Source organism: Gigantopelta aegis, chromosome 3 (genome assembly GCF_016097555.1).
Source record: "Gigantopelta aegis isolate Gae_Host chromosome 3, Gae_host_genome, whole genome shotgun sequence".
In the NCBI taxonomy this organism is placed as follows: domain Eukaryota; kingdom Metazoa; phylum Mollusca; class Gastropoda; order Neomphalida; family Peltospiridae; genus Gigantopelta; species Gigantopelta aegis.
The window spans coordinates 51074086-51089831 of NC_054701.1; the positions used below are offsets into that span (position 1 = coordinate 51074086).

General features: G+C 34.1%; 2 protein-coding genes across 2 annotated transcripts in view; both read right to left on the bottom strand.

The window, feature by feature from the left end:
- The window catches only part of LOC121368200 (uncharacterized WD repeat-containing protein alr3466-like), a 34489-nt gene extending 34238 nt beyond the window's left edge, over positions 1-251 (bottom strand). The window contains exon 1 of the mRNA XM_041492831.1: positions 15-251. Coding sequence (XP_041348765.1) covers positions 15-169 — 155 coding nt within the window. The 5' untranslated portion in view covers positions 170-251. The remainder of the gene's footprint in view (positions 1-14) is intronic.
- A 7666-nt stretch (positions 252-7917) lies between these two features.
- LOC121368201 (POC1 centriolar protein homolog A-like) overlaps positions 7918-15746 on the bottom strand; it is a 34544-nt gene continuing 26715 nt past the window's right edge. Inside the window, exons 9-10 of the mRNA XM_041492833.1 lie at positions 14242-14334; positions 7918-11827 (exon numbers count right to left, since the gene is read on the bottom strand). Of these exons, the coding sequence (XP_041348767.1) occupies positions 11693-11827; positions 14242-14334 (228 nt within the window). The 3' untranslated portion in view covers positions 7918-11692. The remainder of the gene's footprint in view (positions 11828-14241; positions 14335-15746) is intronic.

Here is a 15746-nt window from a genome sequence, read left to right on the forward strand (position 1 = left end):
TTAAGCTCACGCACATTGTGTCCAATATTTTCATATATCCCTCCGTCATTGGCTTTTTCACTTCCGAAGTTTCTTCATCCATTTCGTTTGGCTTAAACTTCTTCTCAGCAAGAAAGTTAAACATGAAACATGGTATTGGTCTATCGACTGACTCTGATGTTTTATTCATTGGTGTGTTTGCAATCTATAATCTAACATCCAAAACTGAACTTTGTAAATCTGCCGTTTTCTTGTTTATAAAGTATTTGTAAAAATCGGAAACGGAAATTACGTTTCGCGCATGGTTACGTTGATTTTTTTTTTTTTTTTTGGAGTGGTTGTTTTTTCGGTGGGTGTTGTTTTTGTGTGTGTGTGTTCACGTATTTTGCGCGTGTGAAGGTAGGAGCGACGGAATCAATTAAAAGTTGGTATGGCCATGAAAGCAATGTATATGATGAGACCTATACTATGCGAGCGCCATAGGAAGAGAGAAAAAAAAACGTTCATGGCCTGGAAGGGGGGTGGGTTTTGAATGCTGGTCAACTCGCTCCAAAAAGGTTACCAACTAGCCCAGTGTTTTAACAACTCGCCCCAATCTCAACTTTACTGTCCGTAAATAAATGTGACAACATTAAAAATGGACGTTTACAACTTTGGTGTCATTTTATTTATTAATATTACAGTGAAACTCCGCTATTACGATCACTTATTAAAATGGGGAGATCCTAATATCGGATACACAATGATCTATTACAATGAACTGGCAAGCCTATTTTAACGACGTTTGTGAGTTTGTCCCTTATTTCCATAAAGGAATGATTAGGCAAGGCAATATATATATATATATATATATATATATATATATATGTATGTATGTGTGTGTGTGTGTGTATGTGTGTGTGTGGGGGGGGGGGGTCAGGACGACCAATCTAATGGAAATATTTTCCCGGAATTGTCTGATATTTTCATTTTTAAGCTCAAATGACCTTTTCAAAACAATAATTTAAAGCGCGTGAAAAGGCCACTTTCATTTTTTTTTTTTTTTTTTTTTTTTTAAACAGCGCGAAAAATGCCATGTTTGAGATATATTTGCAAAATAACAACACCCACAGAGATACATCACACTAATATTCAATAGTAAAAGTATAAATTAAGTGGCAGACTGTTTCTACTTCCTTTTTAGGCATAGGTCTACTTTATGGTTTGTCCAGTAAAACATGCTAAATATATTCATCAGTGTAAACAATGTTTCTATACCTAGTACAGCAATTAACAGCATTAACCACACACACACACACACACACTCCCACCTACATATTAGTAATAAAGTGACAAACAAACTTGGGACCAATGTTATTTTTGCACTATTTTATCAGTGGGGTCGAACTGATTTGTGACAAACTGGTTCAGGGACAAAACGTTTGGTACCCACTGGCTACCGTTCAGCATTACGCTACATTACTATTAGAGCAACATTTTTGGGGTGCCAGTGTAAAGAAAAAAATCGCGGTAAAAACTGACAATGGTTTGTAAAAATATACAAATGTTTATAATTTAATTAGATTACTGGTGGCCAAAAACATTATTTAGTGAAATGTTGCACATGAAAGCAAATGGAAAGAAGAGAATTGTGGATCCGGTTTTTGGTGGTGTTTTTTTTTTTTTTTTTTTTGGGGGGGGGGGGGGGTTACGATCGCAGTGTTCTGTTATATAATCAGGTTTACACCCACCGTGGCGAAATTGAATGCATCGCCATAGAACCGATGTCTGTCCAGTAGGAATGTAAGTAGCAGGGCCGTAGCTAGAGGGTTTTTTGTTTGTTTTTTTGGTGGTGGGTTTTTTTTGGGGTTTTTTTTTTTGGGGGGGGGGGGGGACTGAGTAGTTAATAGTCTAAAACTCCTTAAACGATTAAGAAGAATTTTTTTTTCCAGTTTCTATATTTTTTTCGGGGGGGGGGGGGGGGGGAGGGCAACTGCCCCCTTTCGACTCTCCCCGCTAGCTACGGCCCTGAGTAGGCTATATGAGATTTGAAATTATATTATAAATAAATACATAAACTACCCAAGTAAGAACGTAAGAACATTTTCATATATGGTTTCAGTTTACTCGCTTGTCAAAAATCATTTTCATTGGTCGGCTGTTGACAAAGACAGCAAATAGACAGACGTCTTAGTAATGGCACAAAACAGTAGACAATATATGTAGACTATAACAGAGTTCAGGATGAAATGGAGAATGCAATAAGAATTAGTTACTTAAAAAAACAGTTGTTAGTAAATTTGAAGAAAAAAATCCGGATATTTGGTATCAATTCCGGAATTCCGGGTACGGGATTAAAATTCTGGATTTTTCGAAAAATTCCGGAAAGTTGGTCGCCCAGTTTGGTGTTACTACTGTGACAATTTACATCTTTGAACTCCCAGTGTGTGCCAGAATGAAATATGTTGCAGTTCCATCACTTTTAATATATTATACTTTGGAAAAAATAAAGTCTATCTGGGGCAAGTTGACCAACCGCTGGGGTGAGTTGGTGTCATTTTGGGGGTCAGTTGACTAACAGTGTGGGGCGAGTTGACCAACCACTGGGGCTAGTTGACCTGCTCCCTAGGTGAAAAAACTCTCCTACAAATTGTATTCTTTCTGGGTTTTTTCAATATATTTTGATGGCGAATTACAACGAATTACCGTGCTTACATATGATGTATACATATAATTATACATATAAACAGTCTGGTGACCCAGCAATAATAAAGCTAATGATAAGAATAATGAACGACTAAATATATACAGAATAAACAATTTATAGTTATTAGTGCTACATAGCGACTTACCACATATTATTCAATAAGTGTTTTAGCTAACAAAACTATTTCTTGCTGCATGTAAGTCCCAACAGAGCTGTGTGCTATTGTTACAAGATGGGCAACAGGGCAATTGATAATACAGTAGCATTGTTCATAGCTGTTCATTGATTGGAATGCGAGAAACTAATCCATGAGTTTTTAAAAAGAAAAAAAAGTCTTCTAATATCAAGCTCAGGACAATTAATAAGAAAATGTGTTTCGTCCTCAACTGTGGTGCTGCATAGTTTGCATAACCTGTTGTTTCTCGGTGGTTTCTGGTATTAACCTCTTTCAATTTCAAGGCGATGTATACATATTCTTATTTGGGTGAGCTGTCTTAGATTACAGTTGTTAAGTATTTCCAGATATGTTGCAAGTCTATATGGTGTGTAATATGTTTGTAATATATACCTTTTTTTTGGAATTTTTCAGTTTCTGTAGATAATGTTGTCTGTAGGTGGTGTAATTTTTTCATTTATTGTTTTTAGTGCTTTTTGTTTCTTTAGAATAACGCTGAATTCTGTTATATCAATATTGTTTTTTTTTTATCATGTTGTGGAAACATTTTTTTTTTTCATTCCTGTTGATCAGTTTGCTGCATTGGACTGCATCATAATATAATAAAGTACGTTTCTGTGGTATGTTTTCTAGATGTGACGAGTGAACTTAAGCTTTTTGTATTTATTTCAGTTATTAATGGATATCGGCCTAGTTCACTTTTACATGCGATATTCCATTCCATATTAAAGTGTAATTTGCTTTGGTTTTTCCCCTTTTGGTTAAATGCCATTCTTGGCAGTAGGTGTGAAACTCATCTAGTGCATTTTGTAGGCCTAGTTGGATTTCATATACGAGCACCAAGTCGTCTGCCAATAGTAAATGTGATATTCTTTCATTCTGTAAATGTGGTAGGTCGCAGTTATTGGAAAATGTCATATCCCCTAGGAAGATATTAAACATAGTGGGACTTGAGTTATCACCCTGTTTCACTCCTATTGTTGAAGTAACATTATCAGTGAGTTTGTTGTTAATTTTACTGATAGTATAGTTTTGCTATACATAGTTTTTCGAAATGTGGTAAAATGTCCCTCCTATACACATTCTGAGTAGTTCAAGGAGTAAACCAAGTCGCCAAACAAAGGCTTTATGGAAGTCGATGAAACAAAAGTAGTTTGCCCTTTGATTGTTCAATATATTTGTTGACCAGCGGTTTTTAATATAAAGATATTATCTGCCGTTCTTGTTTTCTCTGAAGCCAGCCTGATTGTCAGCAATTAGATTTTCAGATTCTACATGCTGTGTTAGTATTCTATTTAGTATAGAGGAGAGAATTTTTCCTACGCAGCTTGTAATAGTAATGCCTCTATAGTTTTATGTATTGGAGTTCTATAACCTTCTATCTAGGTTGACGGTAGGTTTCCACATTGGAACATAATTTGGCTCGAGGCGATATTATAACATGACTTCCGTATTTGAGCATGTTGTTTGTTATTTGGTCTAAACCACATGCTTTGTTGTTTTAAAGTCTGTAAAGTTATCTTAATTTATTTTATTTTAATGGTTTGATCCGGGGTAGTATTTGGTTGTTGTGATACTTGTCTTGTTAAAAGTTCGTCTAGTATATTTGGGTCTGATTCTATATTGATGGTTGTGTATTGTTTCGGAGTTTATGTTTTTCTTACACACCCGTTGGTGAGAACACCATTCGTTATTTTTGGTAACACATATAGTGTTAACACACATACGTGCCATAACATTTTAAAGACATACGACTGGCTTCTCCTAGGTGATGACCAGGTCACCAATGCCATACCATCCAATGAAAAAAAAGAACGGTTGAATCGATCACTCCGTGACGTACAAGTTAACCTGAAATTGACTTGTCTGTGTTGTCCTTCGTAAATTGTCAATTTTCTGTAAATTTATAATTTATGTATTTATTTATGAATACCTTAAAGTCCTCCGGCTAAAATACCTATATGGATATGTATTTTATGTATGTATGTATGTATGTATGTATGTATATATAAATATATATATATTTGTTTATTTATTTATTTATTTATGTGAAATACTTATACGTTTGCCATCTTGTCAAAATATATGTATAATTGTATTATGTACCTCATATGCCGTGGTTTACGGCCTGAGAGTAAATAAAGTTCTGTTCTGTTCTGTTCTGACGCACAAGTTAATTATAAGCGCTAGGGCCGTACATACACTTTAGTTGGAAAAGGCATTTAAATTTATTTTAAAACTTTTCTGAAGATATGTAAGAAATAGAATATAACATTCGTGTTACTTAGATACCATTTACCTTACAACTCGTTGTTCAAAAACGTATCAACTCGCTTTCGCTCGTTAGATACACGTTTTTAAACAATTCGTTGTAAAATAAATGGCATCTAACGGCCGCTCATGTAGTATTCTCAATTTGTTACATTTATTTAGGTGCAGACATACAGGGCACCACTGTTCCTTTTTCCTCTCCCAACCCCAGTCTACTGGTGATGGCAATTGCTCTTGCAACGAGAGCCTGTCCCCATATGTGGCCTAACATATACATGTAGTCCTTGACAGGAAACCCGCTACATTTTTTTTATTAATAGCAAGGCATCTTTTATAATCACCATACCATATATAGGATAGCACATACCATGGTATTTGATATACCAGTCGTGGGTGCACTGGAAAGAGAAATAGCCAAATCGGGATATCCAATAACCGATGGTTAATAAATCAAAGTGCTCTAGTGGTGTCATTAATAAAAAAGAAACTTTTTAACTTTCACAGTATGCGATGTTGATGCCATGCACGTTTTGACGCATTTTTTTATTAAATGTATTTTTGAAATAAATAGAGGATATTTCATTTTTTGTGTCATATGATTGAAAACTTCACGAGATGAGATATAAATCATATTTTACAAAAACCATGAAATTTTCTATTTATTATATAACTTTTGGCAATTTATCTTTATTTTTAAAATACCAGCAGCAAAATAGTTCCGGCTTTCTTACAATGAAGATAACACTTTCTACAGTGACGATAACACATTTTAGAGTGAAATTTTCACTCTAAAATGTGTTATTGTCACCGAGTGACTGATAACACTTTTATTTCACTGATATTTTATATTTCACTAAATGTTATATAATAAACTGTTAACATTATTGTATTAAATAATATTATACCTTCTCTTTCATTGCAAGTATACAAATCAATATCCCCTACTTTTTGTGAGCTCTATATTTTAAATTTAATGGCATAATTAAACAGTAAACAAAATGAGCTAATTCAAACAAAATGTTGATAAATTAAATATTTTATTTTGTTGTGTTACAGTGTTAAAATCACATAAAAGAATATAACATGTACAACAGCATAAATTTTTGTATATTATATATATATATATATATATATATATATATATCCAACTGTTTATTGTAATGGTACAATTATAAGATACATAATGAACAAATAAACTGGCTTGGTAAATAGTCCAGTCAATTTATGAAATGACCCACCACAAATTGCAACAGAAATTATTTCTTCACCATTCATCAAAGAAAGGCCCACAAAGAAATATATATATATATCATTCAGAGAGTACTGCTAAAGCAATACATGTCACCTACTGGACCCAAATTTTGTTTGTATCTCCTAAGTTCAAGAGCCATACATGGGTACATGTATATCGCCATGAAATCCAAACTTGTTCTGGAACTGTACATGATATACACAAAATTTTAGATCAATTATATATTGAGGTATTTTGGGAAAAAACATCTGCAAAACTACGTGTATACATGTATGTGGGATGGACAAACAGACAGACAGACAGACAGACAGAGGGAAGGAGACAAAACCTAGTCCGCTCTGATTGGATTGGTCAGGGACTAATAACAAGAACGTGTAGTAAGATTACTGATATTTTTTTATCAAAATGAAAAATAGCTCCCAGTGTCCCAATTTTAATACTTTTATTTTTTTTAGTTTTTTAAAATTAATTTCAAATCTTCGGCTAGCCTATTTTGCATTTAGTTCTGTGATGTGATGAAAGGTGAAACATAAAACCTCTTAATACATTAAATGTATACAAAATTTTCATCTCCACATTAAATCAAATTAATACATTTTGTTATGGATTAGAAGATTAATCTATTTTGAGTATTTGTTAATACACTTTAGGTAAAATGACCATTATCTATGCTCTTTTTAATAATACATTATCAGCAGCATGCTTTGCTATTCTTTACTCAAAGAAATCTGTTGATACAATCTAACACAAACTTTACCACTGGTAAAAATAAACAATCACCTGCATAATGACCATAAGCTTATTATAGAATATCTACACAATTAAAGCTAATAGCATAGTGTAGTGGTGATACGGTATATTTGGAATTTCGTTTATTTTCGTTTAGATTTATTTTGACCTATAGTCAGTTTAAAGATATCAACCATCTGTATATGTTATTTTATATGTCTGTCTGTTATAATATTTTTAACGCACCCATCTCTGCAATGTCCATATCCAGTAGAATGATGTAGCCCATTCTTTCTGCAAAAACACTCTTGGGTACTATATCCCAATTTGCAATTAAACCTAACAGCCTCCAGCAGTTGTATCGGGGCTGGTCTTTTGTGTTAGGACTGGCATGTACTTCCTTCCTTTGTTTGTACCATTCCCAATGCTATGTTTTTATGCAATCACTGTGTGCCATCCATTGTTGAACTTGAATATAGATGTGCATGGTGTGGACTTGGCACATGCTTTAATTAGAGAAAGTGACTCTGGCTTCACACTTGATGTAATTCTGCTAACCTCGTGACAAAATCTTTGTATTTCTAGAAAATTCAGCTTGTCATCTGATTGGCCTTTGTGTAAGCCAGGGGATGTCCAATATATGTTTGTTTGTTTTGTTTAACGACACCACTAGAACACATTAATTTATTAATCATCGGCTATTGGATGTCAAACATTTGGTAATATTGACATAGTCAGAGAGGAAACCCACTACATTTTTCCATTAGTAGCAAAGGATCTTTTATATGCACGATCCCACAGACAGGACAGCACATACGACGGCCTTTGATATACCAGTTGTGGTGCACTGGCTGGAATGAGAAATAGCCCAATGGGCCCACCATTGTGGATTGATCCCAAACCGACCACGTATCAAGCGAGCGCTTTACTATTGGGCTACGTCCTGCCCTCCAATATATGTTAGATGCAGGTGCACTGTTACATAGAATTGCGTGGGATCAGGGTTCAACATGTTGTAAGATATGACAGCAGTACATTAGATATGTGACAAGTCAGTATGGTTGATCAGTAGTGTTATTTGATGGCCATTTATAAGAACCAAGTACAAAGGACACAACACAGCAACGAAGAGAAGGAATGTGTGCTGGAGCAAGGACAAAAAGATTTTCTTTCTATCAAAGAGAATAAGCAAAGGTTCATCATATAACTCTATTGAGTAACAAACCACAGTGTTACGCAGAACATGTCTAGGTAGATGCTATCTACTACTATGCACATCTACTAGGCACATGTATGCATATTGCCACTGCTGCAGCTATAAAAACAATTAAATGAACTATCCTTGTTACAAATGACTTGGACTGAAGCTGAGACACACAAACCAGAAGTGTTTAGTAAATGAAACAGCACAAAAACAGATGTACACGTAATAGCAGTTGGGAGAACACCATAATTTGCTTACAAGGTGCAGGGCTTCTAGACTATGGTAGACCCACGCCCATGGCAAGTGATATTCAATGTTGGGCTAGTAAATAACTACTATTGTCATGGCTGACGGCTTGTGAATTTTTCGGTCAAATGCTGCAGTTAAGTCTATTTTGTAATTATGAATATACTGCCCCCACCCCACCCACTTATGTTGGTGTTTTTAAGCTCTATGTCCCTCTTTAGGTGACATATCTAATTATTTCAATTATTTAGTAAAATTGTATTAACTTAAGTAAAGTAGGGCTTGTGAATTTTTAATTGTGGCTAGTAAAGTTTTAAAATAACTGATCTCATGGCTTGTGTATTTCATAAACATTCTAGAAGCTCTGAAGGTGACAAGCTGGATGTCCTTAAACTGCAATACATTTATCAGAAGGTAGGCAGAAGTACATTATGATATTGTGTGAAGCCAGCAGTGCTTCCCCCAACCTCGGGAACTGCCATGTCCATAGCATGCGCGTCTAACTGACATAACAGCAGTGTGGATGACACACAGAGAGATCGCAGGAATCCAGAGGACTGGGAATGGTATGAAGAAGTGGGAAGAAGTACCTGCCAGTCTTAACATACAAGGAGCCAGCCTCAAAGGAAATGCCAGAGGCTGTTACGTGTAATTGCAAAATGAGGTTTTTAGATTATGCTTGGATAATAATTATTCCAAAATGAATTAATATTTTTCTTGTCCATGAATTAATTTTATTTTACCATATTTTGTAATATGCAATTCAAGTGTTTTATTTTCCAAACATAAAATTAATCTAATGTACCATGACTACAATATATAAAGAGGAAGTATTCTACAAATGTATACCATTTTCGATTATTTATCTACATGTAACATTGACTTAAATGTACAAAATATTAAAAATTATGAAAAAAATACAATGTTAAAAGTATTGAAATTGGAAACACTGAAATTAGTTTGGTTAGAGGTGAAAATTGATAAAAATTGCATAATGACTAATCTTGTGGTGGTCATATTGGATTTATGCAAATTAGGCACCGTTCCACTACTTGAATTTTGGAAGACTTTTTTTTATGTTTGGTGAATGGTGAAGAAATAAATTCTTTTGCAATTTGTTGTGGGTTGACTCCCTCACATAAATTGATTGGACTAAAATGCATGCACGCCAATACCTGAACTTGTTCCAACCAGTGGAATACCATACTCTGTGAAAATGTACATGAGCAAAATTAATGATTCAAATAAAGAGGCTATGACCGGAGTCCATACAACTTCCTATAAATGCATCATTAGCAGTTAAAACAGTTAGCACAATCTAAATACAGGTACATGTAACTGATGTTACTTCCAACACTACAATGTGAAAGCACAAGTATCTGTTGTTATCAATATAACTCTCAAGACAAAAGAACACTATATAAAAAGTAACAAAATCAAGAACCAATTATACAAAATAAGTAACCAATAAATTTAACAGAAAACTTGTGGACGGAATATGTTCTGTAAATAACTTAGGCACTCAGTTCTGGGGGCCATTTGTGGATGTTATTGAGTTAGACAAGAACCAATTACTATTCGATAATCTTTCTGCAGTGTAATAATTGTTCTTTATGAAACAAGCACATTAATCTGTACATAAGAATGGTTCATCGATTCTCTTCAAACTTTAGATGGTTCAGAACTTCAACACTGATGAAATAAAATTTACAAAGAGCTATTAATTTGTGTTAGCAAGATTGCAATAATATTGTTATCAGTTAGCATTTTGCATCTAACAAAATTAGACAAAAATGTCTGCAAGTGAAAGATGTGAAACATGTCATGTTTTGGCAAACTGCCTAATGCTGCAAGTGAACTCCACTCCAGGTGATCACTTCGAGAACAGCCTTTATTACTCTCATTGAGAACAAATTACACACAACTTTTGAACATGGCCTATGAGTTCATCCACAAATGACCCTGATAAAAGTATCACAAACTGCAATCATAAATATAACAACAAGGCAAATAAAGTATAAGATCCATGTATGTTAAAAACACAATAAGTCTTTAAAGCATATGTGGAATGTTGAAACTTGTAAAGCAAAGTGATTTAGTTTTGTATTTCACTATCTATACATTCTCTCTTTTCCCTTCCTTTTTAGTATAAATACTAATCTGATGCACAACCTTACCATCATGGTAAATTGGTAGGCGAGGTAGTAGATAAATTAACAGTTAATAATTGTACACATTTACATCACATTTGTGTTAGAGATGTGTTCACACATAATTTACAGGTTAACATGAGGTATCGTGTATCTTAACACCTGAACCATGTTTAATACGACATACATGTGCATGTAGTATTCATCTGGCAAGTCTTGTGGAGAAGCTTCCCGTTTCCATTCCGGTTTTATTTATTGATGTAAAGGTTCTCCAGCTTGGTCTTGTCAAAGTGCTATCAGTGTTTGTGTCATGTATTATAGTGTGTATACACGACTTGCAGTAATTCTGAGTAACGAAAACACCAGTGTCAAGCCTACTCAACTTCCACGAGAGAGCGATAAAATCTCATAAATTGTAATGAGAAAAGGGAAAACATAACATTACATTTCATATTAGTATTATTCACACTGTGCTGTTACCGATAACAATGTTTGTAAAAAAACATATTTTCTTATAATCCCAAGAATAAAATGAAAAAACAAAGATGGTTCTGCACCACAACTCTCACCTACACTCTTCTGCATGCAAGGTCTCAATAACTAGTTTTATTTTGTATTATTTCAGCTTATTCAATATTTTGTTTCTCCAAACACTTTATGAAACTAATTACATGTATAACAACTTCATTATTTCACACACTGGTATTAAAATACAATGTTCATAACTACAATAAATATCACTTTAATTTGTATTATAAAATCCAGTTTATTTTATATCTGACACCGATTTTCATCATAAAACATAAATTTCAATACAATTTGTTAGTTTTTTGTGTATCAGCATTATGAGAAATAATAATATAAACTTTTTTTATATATATCTAAAATTAGTTTACATGTAGTTTGCAATAATTGTGAACGAGTTTTCTTTTACAAAAATGGACTGACTGATCAAGTTAATGTTAAAGTTTCCCCTTATTTCCAGTGATTTATCATCACCTCAAGCATTCCTCTTTTCGTTTCGTACCAGGAAGATGAAGTGGCTGCAGCCGATGGCTATCTTGGCATGGTTTCCCTGCCGGTCATTGTCGATGCAGTAGACACCTTGAGGCAGGTCAACTAGCTGGCCCGTCGTCTGTAACAAAGAAATGAGTTCATCAGAAACACCAACAAACATCAACAACAGCACACACACCAATATACATGATTGAGCCATTTATTATTAACAGGTTTCATAATATATGATCACATGCAACAAGAGGATTTCAATCAAACTGTCATGTCACACATCTAATCATCAATCCAATAAAATCCAGAAAAAAATATTGTTATAAGTTATATAAAAAGGTTACACTTTTTTGCATTATTAATAAGCTACTGACTATCAAACATGAGATAATTCTGATATGCACAATTTAGAGGAAGTCTGAACATTTCCCAGTTAACAGCAAGGGCTATTTTTATATGCACAGCACACACCATAGCCTTTGATATACCAGTTATGAGGCACTGGCTGAGAAGGGTTGGGGGAATTGTTTGTTTCAATGATCCAAGCACCATTAATAAGTCCCTTTCACTTTTTCTTGCCATTTCAACAGTATCCAACAATAATCACATGGTACTCGGTACAGCCTACACTTTTGATTAAAGAATATAACACTGGCCTTTCTACCCACCACATGGAAAAAAAAATCATCCAATACATTACACAATAATTTCAAATTTAAAACAAGACTAAGCCGTTATCAAGGATATGACAAAAAAGAATAAAATCAGTTTTCATCTTGATAGCAATTAACATGGCCCATTGTGCTTGGTATCATGTGGCCTTATCATGTATTGAAATGGGTGGTTTCAAAAGAACCATTTCTTGTGACAATCAACAAAGTTGATGACTACATACCTAGGGTTTCAACTTAATGATGGCACCAACACAATTGCCGTTGTTGAGATATAAATTGCCACAGGTCAGGGGTGTGACCAACGGCACTTCTATGCCATGGGATAAAAATTACTGCCGTCAGCAAAGCACCGCAACAATGGCAAAATGTACACACACCAAAATGTAAACACATTTGAAATAGACTATACAACAAAATAAACTTTCAGCCCTGTTTATTTGCTGCAGAAGTAAATTGTTTTACAAAAGATTGCCACAGGGCCGGAGGCTAAAAACTGCCATCAGTGGGCCGTTTCACCCACGGCAGTTATTAAACAAATTGAAGTGGGTGGCAAATCATTACGGTCGAGCCCTGAATATCACTGGCAACACATCAAGAAATGTAGAGCGGAAAAAAATTCCCAAAGCAAAAACATATGTAGACATGTACATGTATCTGTGTAATTGTATCATTGACATTGTGACAGTTTTGCAAGTTATGAGACTGCCACAAAGTAAGAAGACAAATATAAGAACTTCATAAAAGAAAAAAAAAGATAATATAATTTGTTTTAAATATACATGTTTAATTAATACTTTTAATTTGAAATTCTATTTAGGTGTTTTTGTTGATCATAAATTGTGTTAAAAGTTGTGTATGCTACATGTATGGAGTCTACTGTTGAATGAGACAAAACAACATGGCCACTTTCAAAATGCCTACAATGAACAACTACTACAGGGCCCTAGCTAGCGAAAAAATTATACAAACTTTAAGAAAATTCTCTTCTTAACTGTTTAAGGAGTTTTAGATTATTGACTACTCAGTTGCCCCCCAAACAAAAAGGCCCTGTACTACTACTACTACTACTACTACTACTAATGTATAACAAACTAATTATCATGGTCCCTTCCAATCCATTATAACAGCAAGGCTTGTACTTAAGAATTTGTCTCCCACAGCATTGTTTAAAAAAATTAGCACGGTCCACCAATGGCAATTTTGACCCTGCCTGTGGCAATTTTAAAAAAAAGTGACTTTTGCAGCAAATAAATATGACAAATGTTATTTTGCTGTATGTACAAATATTATATACTGGCAGATAATGTACATGTATGAGAAGTATACATTTTGCCATCACTGAGGACTCAAAAGTGTCGTTGGTGATGCTCCTGACCTATGGCAATTTATATTTCAATGGTGTCGTCATTCAGTCTGAGCCCTGTAACAATACTGGGCGGGACGTAGCCCAGTGGTATAATGTGCTCGCTCGATGTGCGGTCAGTCTGGGCTACTTTTTGTTCCAGTCAGTGCACCACAACTGGTATATTAAAGGCTGTGATATGTACTACCCTGTCTGTGGGATGGTGCATATAAAAGATCCCTTGCTGCTGATCGAAAACAGTAGCCCATGAAGTGGCAACAGTGCGTTTCCTCTCTCAATGTCTTTGTGGTCCTTAACCATATGTCTGACGCCATATAACTGTAAATAAAATGTTTTGAGTGTAGTTAAATAAATCATTTCTTTCTTTGTTTCTTTGTAACAGTACTTTACTATAACACCTACTCTGATATGAACTGTACATATATGTATCTCTACTGAAATGTGTCCAAGGTGTCGGAATACAGATGAATACATTAAAACATTTTACAATTAGGATTCACTTACATTTAAGGTTCCTCTGTCAATAATCCGTGCCATATTTTCACCATTACCACCACAAATAATGCTGTCCTTTCCAAGCCACTGAGCACAGTATAACTAGAAAACAATATTGTGATTATTACTATGAAGCACAAGAACGGTATTAGAACATGTAATCTACAAGATAAAAATTTTAATTATCATTCTTGATGGTCGACATCCAGACTTCAAGGGGAAAGCACACTTTCATGGTCTCCATTATAGAAAACATGTTCACCTTTTTCCCGTTTGAACTGAACTGAAACTTATGACCCGGTTATTATTAATCGTTTATGGGCATAGAAACGTTCACATAATGTGTACTGTCAAATAGAGCTATATGTTATAGACAATTCCTCATCGTTTACCCATTAACACTGGCAAATGCAATTTAACTAGGCCACATGATCATACCAGTATTCATTGTTTAAGTATTATGTACCTGGTTATAGAATTTAAACATTTTATGAAGCCCATGGTCATAATTATAATAAACACAGTTCTCATAATAATCAACAGACCTCACATAATAATTAATACAGTTCTCATACTAACAGCTCTCATAACTAGTTATCAACACAGTTCTCATAAAAACCCAACAGATACATGTATCTCATAATAATCAACAGTTCTCGTAATAATAAACACAGTTCTCATAATAATCAACAGACCTCACATAATAATACAGTTCTCACACTAACAGCTCTCATAACTAGTTATCAACACAGTTCTCATAAAAAACCAACAGATATCTCATAATAATCAACAGTTCTCGTAATAATGAACACAGTTCTCATAATAATCATATAGTTCTCCTAATATGTCAGTGTTTTGATGAAAATGATGTCATGGAACCATTTCCCTATCTCCTGGGATAATGAGTTTACAGAGATCGAGATAAGGAGGTCCGACTGTATAGATCTTTTTAATTTATAATGTCCACATATTGTGGGGGTTGACTTTCTTTCTGTATTTTTGTTTAAGGCCAGGACTAGTATTGATATTGTTGTTAGTATTTTGTGTATACATTTCACATTTATATATATATTTATACACACTGGATCTGTTATGTAAAGTTATTGTATTAACAGTATGATTATGAATTTTAAAAAAAGTTAAATAATAATAAAAAATAATAATAAGCATATAGTTCTCCTAATATGTCAGAAAGAACAGTAGTTACTACAGTTTGTCTTCAACGTGGTACCATATTCATTTGTCAACAATTACATTCACTGGAACTAAATTTGTCATTCAAATAATTTATTTACATATACTAGAAAAATACTGGGAATGGGAATGACAAAATTGTGAGAAATCACTTGCTCAGAAATGCTGAGTGACCTGTCTTGGGATATGATGTCACTTGAGTAAATGAGAACTACACATGCAGGATTTTTATTACACTGTGAAAGATTTTTTTTTATTATTGCATGGTCAAAATGGTCTTTATTACTAAAGTAAGATTAAATGGGTATGTAATAAATGTA